The 27881-nt window shown below is 47.6% G+C and overlaps 2 protein-coding genes across 2 annotated transcripts in view; one reads left to right on the top strand and one right to left on the bottom strand.

Annotated features, from left to right (window-relative positions):
• The window catches only part of iqsec3b (IQ motif and Sec7 domain ArfGEF 3b), a gene marked incomplete at its 3' end in the record, with an annotated part of 37660 nt that extends 24930 nt beyond the window's left edge, over positions 1 to 12730 (bottom strand). Inside the window, exons 1-5 of the mRNA XM_062548004.1 lie at positions 12052 to 12730; positions 9088 to 9165; positions 5532 to 5664; positions 2391 to 2699; positions 1403 to 2151 (exon numbers count right to left, since the gene is read on the bottom strand). Coding sequence (XP_062403988.1) covers positions 1403 to 2151; positions 2391 to 2699; positions 5532 to 5664; positions 9088 to 9165; positions 12052 to 12458 — 1676 coding nt within the window. The remainder of the gene's footprint in view (positions 1 to 1402; positions 2152 to 2390; positions 2700 to 5531; positions 5665 to 9087; positions 9166 to 12051) is intronic.
• Positions 12731 to 13112: 382 nt separating this feature from the next.
• Positions 13113 to 27881, top strand: wash1 (WAS protein family homolog 1). Its single transcript, XM_062547505.1, has 11 exons — positions 13113 to 13219; positions 14181 to 14321; positions 20199 to 20310; positions 22178 to 22321; positions 23744 to 23880; positions 24311 to 24446; positions 24924 to 25128; positions 25809 to 25985; positions 26428 to 26586; positions 27115 to 27183; positions 27413 to 27881. The coding sequence occupies exons 1-11, from the start codon at positions 13212 to 13214 to the stop codon at positions 27559 to 27561; spliced, it is 1437 nt and encodes a 478-aa protein (XP_062403489.1). The 5' UTR covers positions 13113 to 13211; the 3' UTR covers positions 27562 to 27881.

Below are 27881 nucleotides of genomic sequence, written 5' to 3'. Positions count from 1 at the left end.
GTGTGTGTGTGTGTGTGTGTGTGTGTGTGTGTGTGTGTGTGTGTGTGTGTGTGTGTGTGTGTGTGTGTGTGTGTGTGTGTGCGTGCGTGTGTGTGTGTGTGTGTGTGTGCGTGTTCCTATCTGTCTTTTTGCTGCTAGTGGATCTTAGGAGCAATAAATAACAGCATTATTTGTGCACACACAAACACACACACACACACACACACATCCAGGAATACTGCCTGTGCTGCGCACTATGGGCAAACATAGCTGCAGCCCTAGGGGGCAATGACAAATGCCTGTTCAAGCTTGCCAGCTTTCACTCATTTGGTCAGTCTATTCCACTGACAGCAAAACATTTCACACTGAACAACTGGACAGGTCATTTCACCTCGTGGACAGATATCCTAACTGGAAAGTGGCTTTCTTGATGGCTACCCTCAGGACCTAAGACCTGAGATGAATTTGGACAAAATGGCTGCTTCCTTGCTGTACATGCAGACTATGTACACATCCGTGTTTGAATTAACATTTAGGCAACAATGAAGGAGTAGATTAAAGTGAATCAAGATAAAGAAACACTAAACATTAGGCTACGAGGGAGAACTGTCAAAGTTAATACTATGACTTCATGATTGTCATTTCTAAAACACCAAATTTAAAAATGTTCAGCTGTGTGTAACCACTCTACTGGCTGTATTTTAATGACCATCGTTTTTGAGATACCACTCGATATTGCATCAGTGTGTCTTGTTATCCTTACAGCTACAAAGTAGATAAATAAGGCTAAGCAGAGACATGGACGCTAACTTTTAAACAGCTGAACACTGCACAGTAAAGTTCTGTTAGAATGCATCATTTTGTCCTTGTTTGACTGTTTTGTTGCAGAAAACAGTAAATGGCAGTTAGAAGAGAAGTTGCAGGTATGTACTGCTCGTTTATCCACTGGATATGTATCGCAGATGGCCGGTACGCTATCATTACATGGGAAACCGGATGTGGATGATGAGAGCGTTTGTTCCAAGTTGATAAGTTCATACGCACTAGAGAATCAAATGGTGTCGCCTACATCTCTTTCCATTCTTTATATGAAAATTCAAATGATGAATCGGCAAAGGCCCAGTCAAAACAAACAGCAGAGAGCTGAATGAGAAGAGCTGCAGCTTCTGCTGAGGTGACTAATGCTTGTGTTGTGCGCCAGTGAAGTTCTCGCTCGCCGCCTCTGCATCTGATCCCCTTTATATCAGACTGGAGTATCTTCTGTTGGTGCTTTTCTTTCAACTAAAGTGACTAATGGTACCTTTCACCCAACCAATCATTTCGTCAAAAGGAGTATAAGCAAGCACGCGTGTATGTGTGTGTGTGTGTGTGTGTGTGTGTTGTGTGTGTGTGTGAGCGTGTGTGCGTGTGTGTTTGCACTCACAGGTTGAAGAGATTGAGGCCAATCCTGTAGAGGCGTTTCCGGGCAGTATCCGTGGAGAGCGTCCCGCAGGTGTTGGTGTCCTGGCAGTGCGGGCGGGGCAGAGAGAGGACCATGGTCTCGCAGGCCGACTGGCCGGACGTGGACGTGCTGCTGCCGCCGCTGACGGCCTCCGAGCTGTTCTCCATGCCCGCCTCGGGCCGGACCTGACTGGACCTCCTGCTGCCCCGGCCGCCGGGCCTCCCCATGTCGGCCTCCATCCCCGACGACGGCTCCCCGTCCACCCCCTCCTCCTCCATCTCCTCCCGGGACGGCGGCGCGGGGAAGTCGGCGTCGCCCACCGATTGGACGCTGACGCGGCGGGACTCTGACGGGGCCGGCGGCGGCGGGGGCGGGCCTTGCGGGGGGCCGCCGCCGCCGCCGTCGGGCTTGCTGTTGTTGCCGAGGGCGACGGACTCGAGCACGGCGGAGGAGGACAGGCGGTAGTTGCGGGTGTCGATCTGCACGGTGACGTCGCGGAAGGCCAGCATCAGCTTGCTGGCGCTGCGCGGCAGGTTCTCGCCGCAGGCCACGCGGATGGTGTCGTGGTCCACCAGCAGACCCCCGTCCCCTCGGGAGGGAGGCGCACCTGCGCCCGAGCACCCCTCCTCTCCGCCGCCTCCTCCTCCCTCCTCCCCCGACTGCCCCTCCTCGGGTCTGATCGTGGACCAGGTGCTCAGAGCCTCGTCTATGGAGCGCGCCAGCGACTGCACCTGTAGGATGCGAAGACACCTTAGTCTTCACCTCACCGTTACATTGATTAAGTCTATTTTTGTATGCTTGTGCATTCATTGCCCATCTCCTGATGGTTACCCCCAAGTAGAGTTGTGTATTGTGTGTGTGTTTTTATGCTTTCTACCTACGGTTATCCACAGTGTGTGTGTGTGTATGTGTGTGTGTGCGCGCGTGTGCGTGTGTGTGGACAGTGTGTGTGTATCTGTGTGAGAGTTACCTGTTCGGTGAAGGTGTCCTCCAGGTTGGTGAGCGTTCCCCCGCTACAGGACGGCGCCGAGGCGGAGTGTGTGAGGGGGATCCCCATCAGCTTGCACCCCTCCATGAGGGCCTGCTCGGCCGAGAAGCCTTCCCTCGGCAGACGCACGCGCCTCACCGACATGCGCCGCGGCTCGCGCCGCTCCGACATCGAGTTGCGGATCTTCTCGTAGTTGCGGCTGAGCTGGTACTGGCGGAATGCCGTCTGGATCTTGCGGGCCGCGCGCCGGGCGATCAGCGGACCCCCGTACTTACGCTCCAAGTCCTCTATCTGCGGTCAGGGGAGGAGGTGAGGACAGAGAGAGCGAGGGAAAGTTGGGGAAAGAGGAAGGAAGGATGAGGAAGAGGGAGAAACACACACAAAAAAAGGGAAGAGATAGAGGATGAGACAATGGAAAAGATTAGAAAGTGGGAGAGACAGGGAGAGAAGAGGAGAGGCAGAGAATGGGGGTAAGAGGAGATTTAGCATCTAATCAAACGTATAATCCTTTTAGAAACAGATTTAGTCGCAGGAAAGTGCAATAAAATCAAATCATATGGCTCAATTACTGTAAAAGTGAATTACACAAGTTTAAGTAACGTGATGCTCGACAGTAACACTCTGGAGTATATTACATATTTACACAAAGCTCTCACAGTTCTATAATTGATGTCATCAAAAGAATATTTATAGGTACAAACACTGCGATCAATCCCCATGAGGATTCAGTCAGATCAAACCGCTCCACAATCCCACAGTGCCTTGCTGCTACAGTACTTCATGCTTTACTCTATGGTGCAACTGAATAAATCAAAGCAGTCCTTCGTTTTTCCTTGAACTAAGACTCATGACAATATAATTCACAGATGACTTTCAAAGCCTCTTATCCAAATTTAGACCATGCCAGCCGTGTTTGTGTTATTGGACATTACCTATCACACAACGAGCTTGCTTCCTCAGCCAGCCCTTAGTGACATCATCAAAGCGCTTCGCTTCTAAATTAGGAACAACGTCTACCCATGTTAATGATGGAGCCAGCACGAGTGCCACTAACAATAGCAGACTTTGTCATCAATCAAAGCCTACAGCGTACTCCGCAGGGTACAAAGAAAAGGAGACAAAAGCCTTATAATCATGGTGTGTGTGTGTGTGTGTGTGCGTGTGTGTGTGTGTGTGTGTGTGTGTGTGTGTCTGTGTACATGTGTGTGTGTGTGTGTGTGTGTGTGTGTGTGTGTGTGTGTGTGTGTGTGTGTGTGTGTGTGTGTGTGTGTGTGTGTGTGTGTGTGTGTGTGTGTGTGTGTGAGAGAGAGAGAGAGAGGATGTGTGTCTGCTGGCTGTGTGTGTGTGTGTGTGTGTGTGTGTGTGTGTAATGGAGTAACAGAATAGCAACAGCAGCATTCTCCCTTTCCAACTGATGTCCTTGTGAAAGTCATCACTCTTCCTCTGCATAAGGTATTTAAGGAACTTATCTCTTTATCCATTATACAGTATGCTAACTATCTTATCAAATCCTACCGTACCTATCCTATCCCCGTCCTCTCTACAACACAATTCTATCCTGTTCTGTTCGCTGCTTCTAATCTGTCTAATTCTCTCCCATCTTGCTCTGTGTTATTCTTCATACTGGGGATAAACTTGGCTATCCGATCCTGATCCAATTCTTTCTATCGTGACCTGTCAAATCCCATACACTCCCACCTTCCCCTTTCCTACCCTATTCTATCTCATCCTTTCCTATCCAATCCAAACCTCAGTTCAACCAAATCCTATCCAATCCTAAAGCGACCTATCCAACCATGCTTACATATGCCAGATACAGTGCCAGATTTCTTTAGAATTGCCCCTCGGGAATAGCTAACATTTTATTAATTGAATTAAATTTAATTCTATCTTAGCCCAGAGCTGTAGACATACAGTATATATACACAGCTCTGTCCTAGCCTTTCCTAGCCTATCCTTTCCCATTCTAAATCTAAATCTAAATCTATAGAATACTATCTTTCCATACAATCCGGTCCTCCCATATAGCATCCTATTTTCCCATACGACCCTACCTGATCCTATCATACCCTCCTAATTCAATCCTATGTTATGCAGCAATTCTGTTCTATTTTCCCATCGTATCTCACTATGAGCTTGCTCCCCAGTTCTCATCCACTCTTGTCCAATCCAATTACAAACAGACTGGAAATTCATTACTGGCATGCAGGACTTGATGAAGCAGTGCCCGCACTGAGGCGGTTATTTTTGAGCGTGGCACTCTGATGATAGCGGCGTGTTGCAGATTGTCCTGATTGAGTGCCCAGTGTGTTTGCCACACATCAGCTGTCACTCTGTGGCCCCAGCTCCCCCCCGGCCCCGGCTGACAACCCCCATAAGAGACAGACGTGAGGGGCTGAGTACCCTAGACTTCACACACATGCACACACACACAAACACACATTCACACACACACACACACACACACACACACACAGGGCCTCACACCTGCGCTCAAACACACACACACACACACACACACACATAACTCATTTGTATACACTCTGATACAGACATGCAGAAACATGCACACAACCACATCAACACACACAGTTAGTGTGTGTGTGTGTGTGTGTGTGTGTGTGTGTGTGTGTGTGTGTGTGTGTGTGTGATTCCGTTATTAACCAGCCAACCCATGGGGCACAGCTGTGGTTACCATGACAACCTGTCATCTCGGTGCTAAGATGTCAGTGAGAAGTGCTCTCAGGCACTGTGTGTGTGTGTGTGTGTGTGTGTGTGTGTGTGTGTGTGTGTGTGCACGTAAGAATATTTCTGTGCATATCAAACAGTACCAAGCCATTAATGGCTGTGTGTTTGTTGTGTTACTTATGTTTGTGAGGGAGGTGTTTTGGTAATGACAAGAATGTCTGTTGCTTGTTTTTGTGTGTTTTGTGTGTTTGTATGCATTTGCAGTATATCTGTGTGAGCATGTGTTTGTGGGCATGTGTGTGTATTTGTGTGTGCCTGTGCCTGTGCGTGTGTGCCTGTGCGTGTGTGTCTGTGTGTGTGTGTGTGTGTGTGTGTGTGTGTGTGTGTGTGTGTGTGTGTGTGTGTGGCAGCCTGTGTATGAGTGTTTGACCAGACCTCTAGTGTGTCCTCTAGGTCAGTTGAGATATTGTACTGGGGAGAGTGTGCACAGGTAGAGGCATCTGGTTGGCTGGATTTCCTCTTCTGTCCCGCCTCTTCCTCCTTCCCTCCAGAGGGCAGTAGCGCAGGGCTGCGGGACCACAGAGTAAACATCGTTAGCATCGCTAGGCCATTATCATCGCTAATGAGCACCCACTACTAATGACAACCCCTAGTTGCACCAGTAGATATTAGGGCAGAAGCTTAAATACTGAGCACAAGAACAGCATCAGAGGGTTACAGCACCAATGTACAATCTCACCTCCATACTAAGGTGACCAGATGTTTGAGACCAAAACCGGGGACGTAATCCCATGGGGACATTTTCAGTTTGACTATCTGACTGGAATACATACAAGCTTTATCCTCAAAAAACGGGGACATACTATATGTAGTTTTTCTGTATTATCCCAGGGACAGGCAACCAAAAACGGGGACTGTACCCTGAAACCGGGGAGGTCTAGTCACCCTGCTCCATACACATAGGCTACTTGACATGAGGGGAATCCCTCTTTCACAGCTGTTCATCAACTTCACCAGTACATAAAATCAGCATGCTCGACTGTCACGCCTCATCGACAGACAGCTGTCCATCTGCTTTAGAAGACTGGACACACACACTCCCTGTCCAGAGCAATCGCTTTGAGTTTGCCTGTATGATCCGGTGGCTGAACATTCAATGACCTGAATAGGTGTGGAGAATCAATAGCTGGTGGTTCCCCATGAAATTATCAGCATCATTAGCTGGCCACGAGCAGGAGGAGCATCGTCGCTGTCCGGCCCTAATGAGCCTGATTGAAAATGCTCATTACTCTAACAGGCCTCACTAATAAACTCCTCTACTAATAAAGGTGGTAGAGAGAGAGAGAGAGAGAGAGAGACAGAGTGAAAGAGAGAGAGAGAGAGAGAGAGAGAGAGAGAGAGAGAGAGAGAGAGAGAGAGAGAGAGAGAGAGAGAGAGAGTCCTGTCAGAGCTGTGCTACGGGAGACACTCTGTTCTCCTGCTGAGAGGAAACGGACAGAGGAGTGTCTCAGAGTTGTGTTACGGGAGAGACACTATTCTCAGGTTGAGGGGAGGGGGAGAGAGAGAGAGAGAGAGAGAGAGAGAGAGAGAGAAAGAGAGACATTTCAGAGCTGTCTGTGATGGGAGATGGTCTGTTCCCAGGTTGAGGGGAGAGAGAGAGAGAGAGAGAGAGAGAGAGAAAGAGAGACATTTCAGAGCTGTCTGAGATGGGAGACGCTCTGTTCTCAGGTTGAGAGGAGAGAGAGAGAGAAAGAGAGAGAGAGGGAGAAAGAGAGGAGAGAGAGAGGAGAGAGAGACGTTTCAGAGCTGTCTGTGATGGGAGACGCTCTGTTCTCAGGTTGAGCAGAGAGAGAGACAGAGAGAGAGAGAGAGAGAGAGAGAGACGTAAGAGCTCCTGAGTTCTTGTGCTGTAAGAGTGGGCTTTCTGGGTGCAGTATACGGCAGCGCGGCTGTCGCCTTCGAAACAGAAATAAATGAGAGTGCTGATTAAATTGCTGTATCAACTACGACGAGAGGGCATTACTGATGAAGGGAAAACAGTGCAAAGCCTACTGTATGCGCCTCTCACTGATGGAGGGAAAGAAAGAGGGTGTGCATGAACGAGAGAAGGAACGAGAGAACGAGAGAGGAGGGGAGAGGGGAGAGAAGGGGAGAAAAAGGGCAGAAAGACCGGGAAAAGGAAGGAAGGAAGGAAGGAAGGAGAGAAATTGGAAGAGAAAGACAGATATAGTGAGGGAGAAAAAGGGATATAAATAGAGAGATAGGAGGAATAGAGAGGGGGAGGCAGAGATGGATAAATAGAAAACAGAGAGCAGGGGGGAGAGAGAGGGCAAGGGGGGGCAGAGAGATGGGGGGTAAAGGGGGATGGGAGCAGACAGAGAGGGAGATAGAGAGAGGGAGATAGAGAGGGAGAAAACAAGAGTTATAAATAGAGAGGAAGGAGGTAGAGACACAAAGGGGGGACATGGGGGGCAGGTGCACAGAAAGAGGAAGACAGGGACATTGGGAGAGAAACAGGCAGTGATGGAGAGAAGAGAAGACTGAGAGAGGAGAGAAAGAGAGAGAGAGAGAGAGAGAGGATGACAGAGGGGTGCCGGAAGAGAGAGAGATAAATAGAAAGTCAGGGAGACAACAGAGGAGGAAGAGGAGGAGGGGGAGGAAGGGCATGAGACATGAAGAACCATCAGCAGAGGGACAGAGAGACAGTGAGCATTTCTGTTGTCTTAGGAAAACAGTTTCAGAACAGCCAACCCAGCTTCTCTGAGGGAGAGGGAGTGGGTGTATGTCTCTCTGTGTGTGAGAGAGCGTGAAAAACAGAGAGAGGGAAAGAGAGAGAGAGAGAGAGAGAAAGACAGATGGAAATAAAGAGGGAGGAAGATACAGTAGGGTGCAAGAGGGAAAGGGTGAGGGATGAAGGGAAAGAGTAAAAGAGATAGAGAGAGAGAAAAGGAGTGAGACAGAATGGGAGAAAGAGTGAGTGAAAGAGTGAAAAGAGTGTGTGTGCTGTGTGTTAGAGGGAGGGAGAGTAGAGAGAGAGAGTGAAAGAGTGAGAGAGAGATAGAGAGAAAGGGTGATATAGAGAGATAAAGGGAGAGTTGAGGTAAATGCTGTGCCATGATTAAATTATGAGACAGATGCCAGCACACAACCTCCCCATCCCCACACTCTCTTTTCAAGCCTCTGGCTTACAACACACCACCTTGTTACCCTGCCATACACACCCTATAGGAAACGGAAACACACACACACACACACACACACACACACACACACACACACACACACACACACACACACACACACACACACACACACACACACTCATGGAAATGCATGCATGCATACACACACAAGCTCATAGATATACACTGTATGCCTTCACAAATACTCACACACACACACATACATGCATGAATACACGGATGGCACACACACACACACACACATGCATGAATACACGGATGGCACACACACACACACACACACAGGCACGCAAATATACTCATACACACACACACACACAGAGAGAGAGACCACACACAGACACACACAGACCACACACACACACACACACACACACACACACACACTGAACTCCCAACAACCTAAGGAGAGGGGAGGATATATTTAGCCAGATCAGTGACTAGAGAGGCAAAAGCAAATAATACTAGAGACACACACACACACACACACACACACACACACACACACACACACACGCACGCACGCACACGCACATGCATACACACACAATCACACACACAAACACACACACGCACACACAAACAAACAAACATGCACACCACACACACATACACATACACAAACAAACACACATGTACATGCACGTGCGCACACACACACACGCGCACACACACACACACACACACTCCTAGAGAATCTTTGCATTTCCAATCCCACACACTCCAAAAGGCCCAAAAGACGGCTTGGTGCTGAGTTGAGCTGGGTGTTAGTGTCCTCATCCTCGTACCTTTCAGAGCAGCAGATGGCCTCTCGCTCTGGGGCCTCCGGGGCTGGGCAGCAAAACTGGTGCAGCACCGTCTCACTCCTGCAAGGTAACGGACTCTCATCAGTACCACACCACCATCATCATCATCATCATCATCAATGCCATCATCGCAATCTTCATCATCGACATCATCCGGATCATCAAAATCACATTATCAGAATCATTATCATCATTATAACGATTGTAATATTAATTGGTGTCATCATCATTATGAAAGTTATCATCACTTTTACCGGCATCAGATGTCATTGCATCATTTTCATTTTTATTGTCATCTCAGGAAAGGAGAGGAGTTTTTCAGCAACCATGCAAAGTGTCCTCGAGCAAGATGTTGACGCCCACACTACTACTCTTGATGTGCTGAATGCCACTTTCAGTACTTCCATTGCAATATCATCATCATAATCATCATCATTATTATCACCATTACGAGTATAACCTCCATAATCTCTATGACGTTCTTTGTCATTCGTTTTTTTGTTCTAGGAAGACTCAGAGAGTGCAGACTTCTGTCAAGGCTAAATGTCTGAGGGTGGTGGCAGCGGTGATTGCATTGTGGCTAAGGAGCTGGCCTATAGCCTGAAAAATTGTGTGTTCAATTCCTGGCTTCCACCGTTGTGCCCTTGAACAAGGCACTTAACCCTGAGTTGCTCGAGGGACATTGGCGCTTGCAATTTACATATGTAAATCACTTTGGGGAAAAAAAGTGTCTGCTCAATGAATTAATGTAAATGTAAATGTCAAGACCACCATGCTCACAAAGTTCATGGGCCTGCCTTGTGACTCAACACCACTCCAGATTTCACATATAATGACTGGCCCATACTGATGCAAGCTCGCCCTTCTACCTGGTGTCATGAAAAATCCTGCAGGCAATTTTTGGTTTTGTAATCCTGCATACAGACAGACAAACAAACAACACCGAGTCGAGGTAAAAATAAAGCTTTGCTGTGACTATTAGAGGTTCCAATGCGACCTCTCTGATTAGTTGCCTGTGTAATACTCGTGTAACACACTAAAGCTTATGAGCTCCGTGTCAGTCACGACGCTGTTATGGGGTCAATTGGGTGCCTCTCATTTGGGCTTTTTTATACGCCTCCCTCGCTCCTCAGGCCTCGATCCTCACTGATCTACATAAAGAATGATGGGGCGAAAACAATGGGATAGTCTATCCAGTGTTAGTTATAGATCAGTGGGAACGCCCCTCGAGGATCGAGAATCGAGGATCGAGGAGGCATGTTGAGATGCACCTATTGAGAGGAACATAAGAGCCTCTCCACTAGAAGGCATAACCCTTAACGGGGGAGGGGGGGTTCAAACCAAATATTCGCGATGAGGTGAGCTGCAACGTTCTAAAACCTTGCAACTGCGACTAATGGTGAATGCTTTGCAATGGCTTGCAACAGCTGGCAACAATGTGCAACATTTAATTCACACCGCTGCAACTCCTCCTGCAACGGTTTCGTTTCATCGTGGATCTTTGGTGTGAATTGGGCCTAAAAGGACAAGCATATGGCCTCAAAGGACCAGCAAAAATCCTGTGAAGTACAGTACTGTATGTTTCAATGTAGGTTTTAAAGAGTTCAGCTAGCCATCAAACCTCAGGGACTCATGACCACATCCATGTGCAAATGCAGAGACAGAGCACAGATGTGCATCCCCATGCACGCTTACACACACACACACACACAAACACACACAGACACACTCTTATAAAAAGTAAATCCTGCATGGAAGCTTTTATGGCGTTGTTTTGGATTAAGCGTTGTAACATCGATAGCTCACACGGACTAAGACTTGGTATGAGAGAGAGAGAGAGAGAAAGAGAGAGCGAGAGAGAGAGAGAAAGAGAGAGCGAGAGAGAGAGAGAGAGAGAGCGCTCTCATCTCATATTCCACTCATATTCCTATGTGCCACCTTTCCCCTTTCCATCTACTCTCAACTCCTATTCCTCTTATTCTGTGACCTCCCCTCACTTACCATCACTATGAAAAAAAAATCTCACCCTGTATCTGCCATCCTGCTCCCCCTTCACCCTTCTCTCTCTCTCTCTCTCTCTTTCTCTCTCTCTCTCGCTCTCTCACTCTCGCTCACTCTTTCTGCCCCCTCTCTTTCTCTCTTATTAGTTGTTGGTTCAAAGAACAAGTGGGGCAGGGAAGCCACGTGCAGAAAGAACTGCTGGGAGAGAAGCACCTTATACACACACACACGGCAAAGAGAGAGAGAAAATGAGAGAGAGAGAGAGAGAGAGAGCAAGAGCACACACACACAGAAAAGCACATGCAGACACAGCCACAGCCACATGCGAGCACACACACACACACATACACACACACTACACGCAAATTAAAATGTGTGTGTGTGGGGGGGGGGGGGTTGGTCACCAGACAGAAAGAAACATAGCAAAGGCATAAAAGACACAAAAAGGAGAGCCTAAAATACCCATAAATCTAGTTGAAAGCGACTCATCAGTGCAGATTGTCCTTTTGTATTTGCAATACAGAAACCAATTGCACAGATCAGGCCAGGCCTATTGGTTTCCACAGCACCCAGATAGAACTGGACTAAATGAATTCTTTGCGGCTGGATTAGGAAGCAAATCAACTGAATAATTTACGCGAGCGAGCGCACTGTGTATTTACAGTAGCGCGCCACCACACGCATTCCTGTTACGTAATAGACATGTTTTGGTGTTGTCTTCATCCGTTATCCGCAGGAGAAGACCTAGGATGTAACAACCCATTTCTATTATCCTATTTCAATAAAACACTAAGAAAATAAAACACTGCATCTATTCTTTCACAGTGTGTGTGTGTGTGTGTGTGTGTGTGTGTGTGTGTGTGTGTGTGTGTGTGTGTGTGTGTGTGTGTGTGTGTCACACAGAGAGACAGAGAATCTGATTGATAAGAGAAGGATCTCCCTTACTCTGATTTGTGCGCCCGTGCCCCTGCCCGGGTGAGGGTCGAGGGGGTCTGCGGGACCAGCGCCTTGCAGCCCTGCCGGCGTTCCGCGTCCTCCGGAGAATCTTCCGGGCTGGGGGAGAGAGTCGAAGCCGGCACAAGCTGCATCTCTTGCTGGGGAGCGGAGGGCGACTGCTCGGCCTGGGGCAGCTGCCCCGGCTCTGCTTGGTGGTGGTGGTGTGGGGGATGATGCTGGGGCTCACTCGTCTCCCGCAGCTGCTTGTTCTCCACCACCAGATCGTCCAGCTTGCGTTCGAGGATGTCGATGCGGTGCCGCTGGGTCTGGATCAGGCTCTGCTGGTTCTGAACGATAGCTGTCAGCTCTTTCAGATACAGCACCGCCTGGACGGGGTTCTCCAGCAAACTCGCCATGATTTCAAACACCTCGGCCTTTGGCTCCGGTCAGCAGGACAGCCTGACGAATTGTACACACGTTATCCGGACGTTATCCAGAGACAACGCTCTCTCTCTTCTTTTTTTTTTTTTTTTTATCTCCCTCTCTCTTTAATTCTCGCGCTTCTCCCTCCTCCTCGCCCTCTGTTTCTCTTTCCCCTTAGGTGTGCAGCGAGGGGATTTTTTTTTAAGCGGAGATGCTACGCGCAATTAGGGACTCTCCTCTCCTCCTACTGCCCCGCGCGCACACTCGGGAGAGGGTCGAGCGAGCTGGTGCTGATGCGAGAGAAAGCATCCAACCCAACCCGGAGAGGATGTCGCGTCGGTGGGCTTAGCACAGGGGTGGAGTGACGTAATCACGCATCAAAGCAAGCACTAGGCTATTCACTTTGATGCAGAAGACCATTTGGTGTCAAATCAAGCCCATTATCATGTAATTTCATAAAACAATAAAAATGTCGAATAGTTGTGAATTAACCTAATACCAAACTAATGTAATAGTCTGCACATGTTCGTCTTTCTTAACGGTTTCAAAACGTTAAGTGTAATATAACAACGACATCTAGGTAGGGCAAACTACGCTTTACTTCAAAATGGGAAGACATAACACGCCCCCGTTAGTTTACGTGCCCTCGCAGCCACGTGATACGTAATACGGAAGTACACAAGTCACTGTGCGGTGGCTAATGAAAACCTTATACACAACAATTCTTCATAACTCGGATTCGTTATATGGTCAGGTAAGACATTTGTTCAGCAACTTATCAATACTAGCTGGTAGCGGTGAAGTGTAAAAGCTGAGTGGTTGCGCTTGGACATTTTAAATACTACGTTGACAGCTAATTCCTCTCTTTCTCTTTCCACGAAATTGGGCCATGGCTAGAGAAGCCAAGGCTACGTTAACGTTGCATTAAAAGTCTTCGTAGAATCATTATAGGGACATATTCTAGTTTACAAGACCATTCTCTGAAAAGAGTGTCTATGCTATCAATGTGAGGATATGCTGCTTTCATGAAACGTAAAAATCAGCTCAGCTATGAACGTCTCATCGTTCTCGTGTGCCTCAGTGTTTTCGACAGGGCTAAAACTTCAAAATGAAGTCGTAGAGCCCCAATTAAGTTGTAGAGCCCCTGTCATTGCAAAGAGCATTGGCGATTCAAAACGCATAGGTCGCATATGCTTTGATGATAGTCTGTGCCGATTCTTGAAACCACCTGTAATGTTATGGCTCCACTCTAGAAAGCAGAATACCTGCAAGCATGCTTCACTTTCTCCGTTTAACAAATCTGGTGTAGGCTATTATGATTCTGTTGCAAACCTCCATTAAAGATGTCGGTCATTTGTAGCCCTTAGGCCCCCACGAGACGTCTCATTCTGGCCGGTTGGACATCATGTGATTGTCGCTATTGAGCTCGCTCCTTCTGTTTGCAAGGAGGATCATTTGCGTTAAACTGACAGGCAGGAACCACTTAAAGTCCGCCTAGACTAGGAAGGCCAATAAAAGTTCAATTGGCCTGTAGTAGGCCCTACTGCACTCACACACATAAGTTCTGAAACCTATCCTTGGGTTCATGCAGTATTTACAGTACGGTAAAGGTTTTACGGCTGTAAATCGTATGCAACCAAATGTGTAGTAGTAGTCTGTATTCTAGCGTGTGTGTGTGTGTGTGTGTGTGTGTGTGTGTGTGTGTGTGTGTGTAGGATGACGCAGAAGCATTACCTGGAGGGCCAGGTGTACACGGTGCCCCTGATCCAGCCTGACCTTAGAAGAGAAGAAGCCGTGCAGCAGATCACTGATGCCCTCTTGTATCTGGAGAAAATCTCCACAGACATCTTTACCAGGTACATGCACGCACACACACACACACACACACACTCACACACTCACACACACACACACACACACCACCTCACATGCACACACATGCACTCACACACGACCTCACATGCACCCACACATACAATCGCTCTCACATACTCACACACATCCAGCATTGAGTTCCCTGTTCCTTGTTAATGCTCCCGCGAATCTCCCTCTCTTGAAACATGCACACACATGCACACGCACCACACACACACACACACGCTTTTACATTTACCCCGCACACGTGCACATTCAGTGCACACCGTAACACATCTTAACATTCTCAGTGTTGAGCTGTTTTTGTTTGTTTGTGCGTAGGTGTGTGTGTATGTATGTCTATGTATGTGAGTAATTGAGAGAGAGAGAGACAGAAGAAATGTAAGTCTAAAAACTGAACAATGAGGAGTTTTGATGTAAATCTAACAAGCAAACTAATTTGAAGGCTCATAAATGTAAAAGGCAAACATAGATTGAGGAGTTGATCCAATATATGTTGACAGTACAAAGGACAGAGCTAGATGCCATTGTATGTCTTTCGAAAACAAGATGCAGAAGCTTCTGAAGCATCTTTAAGAGCTGCTCATAGGTCCACTGCTGAGTATCACAACTCTCTACACACACACACACACACACACACACGTGATGTGTGTCCAGGGTATGTGTATGTCCTACTCTCTTAAGGTGTGTGTATGAGTGAATGTGTATGTCTGTATCAGCATGAGTGTCATAGAAGTTAATCCCAGCTCAAATATTATCGGCAAGGTTTCCATGACAACAGAAAAAAAAGCGCAGGAGAAGAGGCATCTCTCTCTCTCTCTCTCTCTCTCTCTCTCTCTCTCTCTCTCTCTCTCTCTCTAATTCAGTTTGATTCAAATATGCCTTATTGACAGATTGAATCATGCATCTGCATTGCCATAGTTTTCACAGGATAGAAAATAAATATATTTGTGCTGTTACAAGCCTGGCTCAGAGCAATGTAACAGCCACACGCGGAGTAGCGATATATGTGTTAGATTTATTAAATGAGTCAAACTTAACAGAATGGGTTAAGTGAAGTCAATAGTGGAGATGGATTTTGAAAAATAAAAGTGTAAGCAATCAGTATAATGCGGTGCATTGAATAAACCAAACAAAATCCAAAATTGGAGTCAGAGCAGCGGCAGGCGACCACCTAGTCTCCTCTGAAGTGCTTTTAAAGGCCCAGACCAACTCCAACACCTGCGCCCAGTTCACCTATAGGAGACAGACGCAGCACACAAACATGAGGAGGATCCAGCCAAAGCCATTGACGGTGCAAAACAAAAAAACTAAAATCATCTACAAACATGGTGTGTGAGTGAGGATATGAGTTATTGCGGTATGAGAATTTGCATTCATCGGCTCGTTGTAGTGTTACTTGTAAAATCATGATGTGTAACTTTTAAATACTCCAGAGTACATTCCAGAGTAAATGTTAAACATTTAATGGAGCGCTAAAGTACAGATTTTATGAACTTGTATGATGAAACAATTTTTTTTCACAATACTTTTGCATTTGAAGCTGTGGAATTCTTTGATATCTTTCATCTCAGGATTTTGCCTGTTGCTGGGCCCTTTCTGTCCTTTCCTCCTCCTTTAGCCAGTTTGATGATGGAGACCGTTCTGCTGGGGTCCTAGGATGGTTTTGCTGGTGCTGGACTGACTTGAGTATCCAGGGTCTGGGTGTTGGTTTTGTTGGTGGTTTGGTTTGGTGGTTGGCCACAGAGTGTCTGATGCTCAGCTGCACGGTATCGGGTCTGATGGTGGTCTCACTGTCAGGTCTGGTGCTGGGCCGTGGCGTTTTGGGTCTGGTCCTTGGCTGCAGGAGGTTAGGACTGGTCAGGGGCTGCAGGGTGCTGGGATTGGAGCTGGTTTGCAGGAGTTTGGGTCTGATGCTGGACCATGGGGTATCTAGTCCAGTTCTGGGCCATGGGGTATTGGGTCTGGTGCAGGGCTGCAGACTGATCACCTTTGGAGGTTTCAAGCATCTGGCTGCATCTACTGTGCAGACGATAGGATTTGGAAGGACTGCTGGGGCTCTGGCCACACCGTCCTTCAACACCCCTACACAGACTCTATGGAGTTGCAGATGGCCCAGGAGGTTGTGGGCGCCAAGATTATGGTATATGCAAGGTGGACGTTCGGCATTCTAGCTTGTCTGTGAGTTATGTCGGCTTTAATCTTAGGCAGTCCTTGGTTAGAGGGTGGAGATTGCTGCTTCAGTGCCACCCTTTGCACAGAATCTGCCACATGCTCCTGTTGTGCGCTGAGGTCATTGGTTCCCACATGGATGATGATGTATGACTCGGACGTTCTCTGCAGAGCTGCTGGAGGGCACTCTCAGTTTTTGGACGTGAACATGTTGGCTGGTTGTCTTTAAATGTCCTCTTTGAGTAAGTTACGATGACTATTTCTGCATCTCATTGTTCTTGGGGTGTCTGAAGTGAAGGGCTCTGTTTGTGTGGCAGGTGGTGGTGTTGCAGGAGTAGAGGGCTGAGAGATGCTTCAGGTCTCCTCTGAGGGCCCTCTCTGTTCTGCTCCATTTCTTCCATGTCTTCCCATAGTGGCTCGATGTAATTTGCACATTGAGGAGGCACAGCTGGTCTCCTACAGTAGGTTCTGCATTTGTTTGCTGACAATACATGTGAGAGTATTCTTTGTACTCAATCAGTTTTACCTCCTGTAAGGGGAGGCTTTCGCTCATTTCTCAGCTTCTGCCAGTGACCGGATGATGTTAAAGTTCTCCTGGACAGTGTCCAGACATGCCTTGGCATTACAGTCCCTTTGTATTATTACATTTACAGTTAGAATCATTGCCCCCCGGCCCCTCTCATATTTGCATACAGTATGTGTTTGTCGATCATTTTGCATATTGCTTGTTTTTGGTGGACTTACTGCTTGCAGATGGCTGTGTGTGCCAGGCAAGACAGACTTTTGTCAACAGGAGCGGCTTTGAAACGGTAAGCTTGCCTCCTAATTGAGCATAATCTGCCATTTTAGAAACTACTGTCTTGTTTTCATTCTCCGTCTGGTTATTTCCATGATTTTACAGGTTTCCTTCGGTTTGGTTCATTTCAGAGTCATGTTCAAGAGGTCAAGTGAAGCATGATTTCATGGGATCCTCACACTTGTGTGTGTCACGCTGTTCCAATTTGCATACTTTTATAATAGCTAATTAGGTGTATACGTGTGTTCACGCTGATAATGTGACGACCCAAAGTGTGTGGCAAGTACCCAGATGGTGCACTCATAACGGTCAGAAAGCTGAGTGTAGAACGCTGGACACTTTTTATCCTCAACAGACACCATCGTGGCAACATACTGGAAGGCCATGTTCAAACTCATGATAGAAACACTTGAGGAAACTGTGGAATTAACACCTTTCAAATGGACAAGCAAATTATAATGCTGTTCATGTTTGGACAAAGTACGACTAAGAACTTGAATTTCCCCTTGGGGATCAATAAAGTATCTATCTATCTATCTATCTATCTAAGCCACTGTCAATTTGGAGACAACAGTAACATTACGTGTTTAAGTGTTTAAATGTTGTGATCATCATTTCCACTAAGTGCAGAGAGTTTATGTTTTATTTGAGACAACACTACCCTGTTCAAATTCATGCACTATACGAGTAAGCACATAGTTTGCTGCATGTGAGTATACAGTACTGTGGGAAGAACACTGATTGGAACTGAGAGAGTGTGTGTAGTGCTGTATTCTGGGTCAGCATTTAGCAGAAGCAGCCTTATGTCTGTGCACCATCAACTATTTTTCCTTTCACCTTCTCTTTCCTCTCTCTCTCTCCTTCCTCCTTTCCTCTCTTATCTGTCGTTTCCCTACTTCCTCCATTTCTCTCTCTTCCGCCTTCTTTCTCTACCTCCCTCCACCCCACTTTTCTCTCTCCCCCACTTCTTTCTCTCTCTCTCTCTTGCTGTGTCCCTTTCCTTCTCACTAATGGAAAGGCTTTTAGACTTACCAAAGCACCTAAGGCTTGTGTGTGTGTGTGTGTGTGTGTGTGTGTGTGTGTGTGTGTGTGTGTGTGTGTGTGTGTGTGTGTGTGTGTGTGTGTGTGTGTGTGTGTGTGTGTGTGTGTGTGTGTGTGTGTGTGTGTGTGTGTGTGTGTGTGTGTGTGTGTGTGTGTGTGTGTGTGTGTGTGTGTGTGTGTGTGTGTGTGTGTGTGTGTGTGTGTGTGTGTGTGTGTGTGTGTGTGTGTGTGTGTGTGTGTGTGTGTGTGTGTGTGTGTGTGTGTGTGGTGGCGGCGGCCAGTAGTGAGTTTGATATGCTGTAGTGTGTTGTTGTACTGTAGGCCTGAATCTTAAAGCTTTGAGAAACACAAGAGTTGAGTCAGGCTGGTTCAAGGTCACACTTAGACACTCCTCGTTTCAAAGGCTGTTTCTGCACCATCACCATAGAGGATCCATCTCACCACTTACACTGAACAACCCTCCTTAAAAAACACCAGTCAAAGGAGAAACAAGACACAGCAACCACTGACATTAAGGAAGCAGGCCCAGCAGCTAAATGTCCTCGTATTTAGTGTGTGTGTGTGTGTGTGTGTGTGTGTCTGTGTGTGTGTGTCTGTGTGTGGAGAGGATCGTCAGCCTCACAAATCTCAGCCTCCAGATTCCCCCCATCTTACTAATAGGCCCTCTTAGCTGTCGGAGGGTACAAGAGTGAACAGAATAGCACTGCCAGCGACATTCCCCACATGCCAGCCATCTAAGTCATAAAATAAATCAAAGCCATAATGCTAATGCTTTCCACTAGGCTGTATCACCCCTGAGTTATTATTATCCAGCAACGTAAAATGGGCAAATCTGTGTTTTGAATGAAAAGTTACACTAAATGGATTATTCTTAAGGTTAGCTGCTCCATCCCATGTTTTCATTTGACTGCTATGAGACTCAGACGGTCCTTAGAGTGGGCTAGTAAGTCCTAATATTCGCTCAATCTGACTGTAGTAATATGTTGTAGTGTAATAAAAATGTTATTACAGTCTAAGAATAGGGTACATGAAGTGAATGCTGTACTGAAAACAAGAATCACGAACAAAAGAATGATTCAAATAAAAATCATCCAAAGGAGCACTGCAAGCTCTGTAACTCTAGAACTCTAACAGTTACAGACAAGAAAGTTATAGACAAAAATGCAGGAGGTAAACTAAAACTGGTGTGTTTTTTAGTTCAGTGTTTCTGTGTGCTGTGAGGGCTGCACAGGTGAAAAACAATGCACTGTAATAAACCACAGAGACTTTTTCTGTGTTTAATATCATGTTGGTGCGCCGTGAGATTTTCTCATAGTAAGTAGTGTGCGTAATAAGTTTGGGAAACACTGTATTTGTTGTTAGTGTTAATTGAGTTACCAGTTCACCTTTTCTGACCTTTAGAAGCGTTGGTGCCCTTGACAATATTTTGCTTATGTCAATTGATGGTACTGTGTGGCTTTGTCACTTGCGATGGATGGTAGATGTGCAGGGTTGCGGATGAACTTCGTCCTGAGTCTGTTTGATTCGGCTGTGCCGGAGGTCCTGGTGGAGAGGTGCATGTTTAATTATTTACGGTCCTGGGGCTCTCTGGAGAAAGAGTCACTACAGTAGTAGTCCTTGCGTACCCTCCGTTCGTCACAGCGCATTGCCTCACCAATGACTCAAGTCTTACTGTGGATCTCTGAGTCATGTGGTAGTGTATGGGCACATGGAGAAAGTGTGTGCGTGTGCGTGTGTGTGTGTGTGTGTGTGTGTGTGTGTGTGTGTGTGTGTCTTTCATTTAATATAATGCATATGCATGCTTTTTGTGTGTGTGTGTGTGTGTGTGTGTGTGTCTGTGTTTGTGTAGGGTATCTCAGAGTGTTGAGAAGAATCGTGCTCATCTGCAGACAGTCACAGACCGCATTAGACTGGCCCAGGCAAGAGTACAGAAGATCAAAGGCAGCAAGAAAGCCACCAAGGTGAGACACACACACACACACACACACACACACACACACACACACACACACACACACACACACACACACACACACACACACACACACACACACACACACACACACACACACACACACACACACACACACACACACACACACACACACACACACACACACACACACACACACACACACACACACACACACACACACACACACACACACACACACACACACACACACACTCAATTATTCCTGTCCTGTCTCTGACTGTCATAAACATACAACTACACTACACTCCTCCCCTGCCCACCAGAACACCCTCCAAACAGACAAGCCCAACAGAACACACTTTTGTTGAAGACATGGCTCGTTTTCAGAGTAGACGAACAGAACGTACAGTAACTCACTCGTCTCAGATAGAATACTCCCTCGTCAGATGAAAGATCTCTTTCAAATCGAATTCTTAAATCAAATGAATAGAACTTTCTCAAGTGAGACAAAATGAAGTCTCAAAAACAAACAAACTCTCTCTCTGTCTTTCTCTCTATCGAAAAAGAGTATACTTCACGATCAGACACAACAGAACTCTCACATATCAAAACTTTCAAATTGGACAAGTAAAATTCGCAGGCTTTGATATTTTTGAGATATTTTTCCACCTCCATGTTTAGTCAGTCCATCCACGCGGATTTGCAAAACAGCTATGAAAGGTTGTCAAAAACAATGTTGGTCAATCAGAGACCTGATTGAAAACAGAGTTTTCAAGTCGACAAAAGGTCAAAACATGTATGTAAATTTCCATATTTGAAAATGGACACGTGTGGAAATGGTTACGTGTGGACATAACCTCACAGAACTCTCCCAAATCAAACAGAACTCTCAAATCAAATAAATCAAATCAAATAAACAGAGCACTCAAATCAGACAAACAGAATGCAAATCCCCCCCAAAAAACACACACTCTCACTTTGTCAGGCCACACTCCGAACACAAATCAGAACACTCTCAAGTCAAACAAACAGAACACACTCAAATTAGACGACCCTCGACTGGCATCCCAGTGTCTACAGCATCTCATCAGAGAGCCCTGCTTTGGCGCGGGCCCCCGCTGGAGCGGAGACTGATTCGTGTCAGACCCCCTGTGGTTTACCCGCTGCTCGTTAGGCTCCAGTGGGCTACAGTACAGAACCATACACCCTCCTCCTCTCCCCCTCTCTCCCTCTCCTCCTCTCCCCTCTCCTCCTCTCTTCCTCTCCTCCTCTCCTCCTCTCCCTCTCCTGCTCTCCTGCTCTCCCCCTCTCTCTCCTCCTCTCTCCCTCTCCTCCTCCCCCTCTCCCCTTTCCTCCTCTCTTCCTCTCCCCTCTCCTCCTCTCCTCCTCTCCTCCTCTCCTCCTCTCCCCTCCCTGCGCTCCAGTGGGCTACAGTAGAGAACCATACACCCTCCTCCTCTCCCCCTCTCTCCTCCTCCTCCTCCTCCTCCCTGCGCTCCAGTGGGCTACAGCACAGCACGGCCCCCATCATCCCACCCCCCACCTCCCTCTGTGCTGCGCCTCTGCATGCTAATCACATGACATCCACAACACGTGGAGTGCTAGTGCATAGCCACATGGAGAGAGAGGCACCTGAAGCTGGCCACTCCACTGGGGATTCAACATGTTTTTGTTGAAACGTAACATTCGGAAGGCACAGCATACAATTTTAGCCATGACCTTAATTGGGAGAATCGTACTAAATTCATGGCATCCAAATTCAGAAAGACACTATGTAACACACATTGGCTGGCTATTATTGTGTGTGTGTGTGTGTGTGTGTGTGTGTGTGTGTGTGTGTGTGTGTGTGTGTGTGTGTGTGTGTGTGTGTGTGTGTGTGTGTGTGTGTGTAGGTATTCTCCAGTGCCAAGTACCCTGCTCCAGAGCGTCTCCAAGACTACACCTCCATCTTCTCTGGGGCAACAGACCCCTCTCAGCGGCGACAGCGCTACCGCGTGCAGGCCAAGCTCCGGCCCTTCGATGAGAAGACACTACAGGTGATAATCTCTCGCCGTCCTCCTCCCCCTCCCCCTCCTCCCCCTCCTACTCCTCTCCGTTGGGAGTCGGCTGCCTTTCATGCTCTTGCATAGCTCGGTTTCCTCTCCTCTTTTTTCTCTTGCTCACTTTGTCTCTATATCTGTCACCCACGCACGCACACACACACACGCATGCACACACACACCAGAATCTTCCCCACTGTGGTTAATACTGTCTGTTTCTGTTTCATGTAATTTTCATGGTTCCATTTCCTCTCTCTTCTCCGTCTTTTCTTTCACTCTCCTCCTTTATCCCTTGCCCTCTCTCTCTTTCTCTTCTCTCACACACACACACATACACACACACACACACACAATCTTTCCCTTTCGAAGTCACTGTGGTTGAGAATGCTGTTACTATAATGTGTAAATGGATACATCCATCATCATCCAGGCATTCCGTCTGGTGCGTGGTGGAGCATTAGTAATAACTAATGGAGACTGGGTTTAGAACGGAGCTGGCTCCATCTCTCTAACCCAGCCTAGAGTACTTACACGTGAACGTGCCTCACTATACTCCAGCCCCGCCTGGTGTAGTTTTGCATGAACGTGCCCCACTATACTCCAGCCCTGCCTGGTGTAGTTTTGCATGAGCGTGCCCCACTATACTCCAGCCTCGCCTGGTGTAGTTTTGCATGAACGTGCCCCACTATACTCCAGCCCCGCCTGGTGTAGTTTTGCATGAACGTGCCCCACTATACTCCAGCCCTGCCTGGTGTAGTTTTGCATGAACGTGCCCCACTATACTCCAGCCTCTTCTGGTGTAGTTTTGCATGAACGTGCTCTGCTGCGCGCCAGCGCCGTCTGGTGCCGTTTCACGTGAACGTGCCCCGCTATCCTCCCGCCTCGTCTTGTGTCATTTCACTTGAACGCGCCCGGCTGCGCTCAGTTGTGATGGGGCTCGATGAGCTGCATCAGCAGCAGCCCCTACGCCCCAAACATCAGCAAACACACCCTGACAGCACGAAAGGGCACCGCGGAGAGATGGCACTGCCTACAGGAATGCGCTAACTTCAGCTCTGCCATATTGTGTGTGTGTGTGTGTGTGTTTGTTTGTGTCTATTAGTATGTGTGTGTACAGTATGTGTGTGTTGCCGTATCATATTCACACAGAAAAGAGCTCCCTTGGCAGTACACATGTCTGATGGCTTCATTAAAGAGCACTGTGGAGGCATAGCCATATTCCCCAGCCATATTAGAACTGCACTGCCTAGAACACTGAGGCAAGAGGTTTTAGGAAAAATCAACTGTTTATTCCTCTGTGTCTCTGTGTGTGTGTGTGTGTGTGTTTAGGAGAAGCTAATGCATTTGTGTGTTTCAGTAGAAGCTGATGTAATTCCCCCTGTGTGTGTGTGTGTGTGTGTGTGTGTGTGTGTGTTTCAGGAGAAGCTGCTGTATTTCCCTGTGTGTGTGAGCACTAAGAAGCGCTCCGAGGATGAGACGGAAGAGGGGCTGGGGAGCCTCCCCAGAAACATCAGCTCGGTCAGCTCACTACTGCTCTTCAACACTACAGAGAACCTGTGAGTACACACACACACACACACACACACACACACACACACACACACACACACACACACACACACACACACACACACACACACACACACACACACACACACACACACACACACACACACACACACACACACACACACACACACACACACACACACACACACACACACACACACACACACAAAAAAGATAACCTGTAAGTGTACACACACACACACACACACACACACACACACATACAGATTATACATAATATGAGAGTACACACACACACACCTACACACACACACACACTGCAGAGAACTTGTGAGTGCACACACACACACACACACACACACACACACACACACACACACACACACACACACACACACACACACACACACACTTTACAGAGATCCTGAATGTTCACGTGTGTGGGTGTGTATTTAGGTATAAGAAATACGTGTTCCTGGATCCGTTGTCGGGGGCAGTGACGAAGACCCACACCAGCCTGGAGACGGAGAAGGAGGAGAAGCCCTTTGATGCTCCGCTGTCCATCACCAAGAGGGAGCAGCTGGAGAGACAGGTACACACACGCACACACACGCACAGGCACACACACTCACACACCTGCTCCAGGCCAGACACAAGGTCTGAGCAAACACTTTGACACAAGCGTTCAGATCAGAGGTTATTTATAAGTGCAAATGACTGGCCTGCTCTCTCTGTCTCTCTTTCTATCTCTCTCTCTCTCTCTCTATTGAACTCTGAAATGCACCTTGAGACATTCATATGTAACAGTGCTACAGAAATCAAATTCAATTGAATATTTATTGTCAATTGATTCACCTCGACTTGAAAGCACTTTGATACACTTTGTTTTTAAATGTGCTGTATGATAAATATGTTTTCTCTCCCTCCCTCTCTTCCTCTCTCTCTCCCTCTCTGTCTTCCCTCCCTCTCTTCCTCCCTCCTTCCCTCCCTCTCTTCCTCCCTATCTGTCTTCCCTACCTCCCTCTCTTTCTTCCTCCCTTCTTCATCCTTCCCCCTTCCCCCTCCTCAGGCTCCAGAGAGTTATTTCTACGTGCCTGACCTGGGGCAGGTTCCAGAGATCGACGTGCCCTCCTACCTGCCAGACCTACCTGGCATCGCCGATGACCTCACCTACAGCGCCGACCTTGGGCCCGGCTTCGCCCCGTCAGTGCCAGCCAGCGCCAACATACCCGAGCTGCCTTCCTTCACCGAACCTGAGGAGTCCAATGGACCAGGTAAGACACACACACATACACACACACACACACACACACAGCTCTAGTGTGCCTGAACTTGCCCACATTCACCACCCATCAATGGCCAATGAATATGAAGTAGTGTGTTTGTTCACATGTAATTATGTACTGACAGTAGCCAGCATGTGATGAATGTTAATGATTAATAAATTTGGTAGAATAAAAGTACACAAAATGTTTTAACAATCTTTTAACTCTATGATCTATAATGCCTTATGTTCCGCTGGGCGAGTTCAAAAGCTGAATAACAGATGAATAAGGCCCTGTGTCCACCAATGGCGTTTTTTGCGCCGACCACGACAATTTTCAATATAAAGTCTATATAGCTCAGCATTCACAGCGCTGAGCGCACTCCGCGGAAAAAAGCTCTCGGCGCTGACCGTTTTTTACCGCAGCGCTCAGAGCGCTCAAAGTTGAAATCTGTCCAACTTTTAGAACAGCGCTGGGCTCGTCAATGTCACTTCTCATTATAAACCGTCTCTGGTTCTGGTAACATAGCAACAATAAACACTTGACCGAAGCGCCGAGAAAAGGAGGTTTAGGGCGCTCTCAGCATAAAAAAACGCGATTGGTGGACACAGCACCTAAAGGCACACATAATATAATCGCTAGTGATCCAGTGTGTTAACTCTATGAATGCACTTTGTGTTCTCCTCTAGGTGCCACTTTCAGAGAGGCAGCTCCACCACCTCCTCCACCCCCGCCCCCACCTCCCCCTCCAGACTCCTCGCTCCCGCCGGCTCTGCCTGCTGTTGTTCAGCTGCCCGCTCCACCTCCTCCCCCACCTCCTCCGCCTGCACTGGACAGCCAAGACTCTGCACATCCAGAACCACCGGGTAACTCTCAAACACACGTGTATGCACGTGGGCTAGTGACCCATACCACACAGAAACACACACACTCACACACCAGTGCCTGGTACCTGGTAGAATAAGTTGGGATTAGTTGCATCTGGCAATAATATTGAGGATAAAACATTTTGTGCTCGTGACGTTTTAACAAATACCATAAAACATGTGAGAAAAAAAAAATAGTAATTGAAACAACACTGAGTCACAATTAACACACACTTACATAAACATGCTTGGATCCTACTTTCAACAACACACACTTTATGCTCGTTGAACTGTAAGAAGGTAGCGAGTGTGTGTGCGTAAATGCTAGACAGCCACGTGTGTGTGTGTGTGTGTGTGTGTGTGTGTGTGTGTGTGTGTGTGTGTGTGTGTGTGTGTGTGCGCAAATGCCAGCGTGACCTTTGTGCTGTGACCTTTGCCCCAGGCGCGGCGAAGGGGGCGAGCACGGAGTCGGTGAAGCCGGGGGATGGCCGAGCGAGTCTGTTGGAGTCCATCCGCAACGCCGGCGGCATCGGCAAGGCCAAACTGCGCAACGTCAAGGAGAGGAAGCTGGAGAAGAAGAAACAGAAGGAGCAGGAGCAAGGTGGGACCACACACACACACTAGTTTTTTGCTGGAAGGTGATTCACACACTCAAACTCGTATTTCACCAGAGAGTGGAAAGTCCTTCACGTACATATTTACAAACGCATGTATACCTGACCCCCCCCCCACACCCCCACACCCCCCACACACACACACACACACACACACACACAGGCTCCCATTTTACTGGAAAGCAGAAATTCCCTAACATACACACTCACAAACGCACATACACACATTCTGTTGAAACGACGATACTCACACACAAATGCTCGTACATGCACACACCCACACATCTATTCTATTGGAAGGACATACTGTACACATACACATCAACGACCAAGGGCACTCAAGTATTCACATCAATGGTACACACACACACGACTACTCTGCTCGAAAGTCTTACTTTCTGACTCTCACACACACACACACACACACACAGTGTGTAATCACGACTCCTTTCTTAGTTGCTTTAACGTTTCTCTGAGTCCTTAACCTCTTCATCTCCTCCTCACTCTATTCTCAGTGGTGGTTGCCGCAAGTGGAGGAGACTTCATGTCTGACCTGTTCAATAAGCTGGCCATGCGCAGGAAAGGTACTATATTTGTGTGTGTGTGTGAGTGACACCAGTTCAATAGCCTGGCCATGTGCAGAGGACGTGAGATTTATCTCTGTATCTCTGCCTTTGGGTGTGTGTGTCTGTGTGTGTGTGTCTGCATATGTGCATGCATATTTCACACAGTTGTGAAAATTCCATTGGTTGAAATGGGGGTCATCGGTGCTGATGAGCATAAGCATGTTGTTTCCATGGTAACCTCCCTCAGGTATCTCGGGTAAAGGGCCAGGGGGCGGAGACACCACTGACGCACCCTCGGGAGCCGGCAGCGCATTCGCCAGGATGTCGGACGTGATCCCGCCCCTTCCAGCACCCCAGCAGGCAGGGGGCGAGGAGGACGATGACTGGGAGGCGTAGCCATGGAGACCATTGAGGGGTCAGAATGGAACAATAGAGAGATTGGCGCCCCCTAGGGGACACTAAAGACTGATCATACAGAAGTGAGACTTCTGACAGCTATGTCTGTCAGTGTGAGTGTGTGTGTGATAGACAGACAGAGAGAGAGAGAGAGAGAGAGAGAGTGTGTGTGTGTGTGTGTGTGAGAGAGAAAGAGTGTGCGTGTGTGTGAGAGAAAGAGTGTGCGTGTGTGAGGCTTTTGTAATCATAATGTGTATAGCAGCACTAACTTCATCGGCTGAGCAGTGCCAAGAATGTCTAATAAATTCCTTGTCATTTCA

This window comes from Sardina pilchardus, chromosome 10 (assembly GCF_963854185.1).
Source record: "Sardina pilchardus chromosome 10, fSarPil1.1, whole genome shotgun sequence".
In the NCBI taxonomy this organism is placed as follows: Eukaryota; Metazoa; Chordata; class Actinopteri; order Clupeiformes; family Clupeidae; genus Sardina; species Sardina pilchardus.
This window is presented reverse-complemented; position numbering and strand designations above follow the sequence as displayed.

What these genes read in the sequence shown, in the direction of transcription:
- wash1 (XM_062547505.1), top strand. An exon ending in GCAGCAAGAAAGCCACCAAG is followed by an intron (nt 20,311 to 22,177) that starts GTGAGACACACA and finishes GTGTGTGTGTAG; the next exon opens with GTATTCTCCAGTGCCAAGTA. An exon ending in TTCAACACTACAGAGAACCT is followed by an intron (nt 23,881 to 24,310) that starts GTGAGTACACAC and finishes GTGTGTATTTAG; the next exon opens with GTATAAGAAATACGTGTTCC.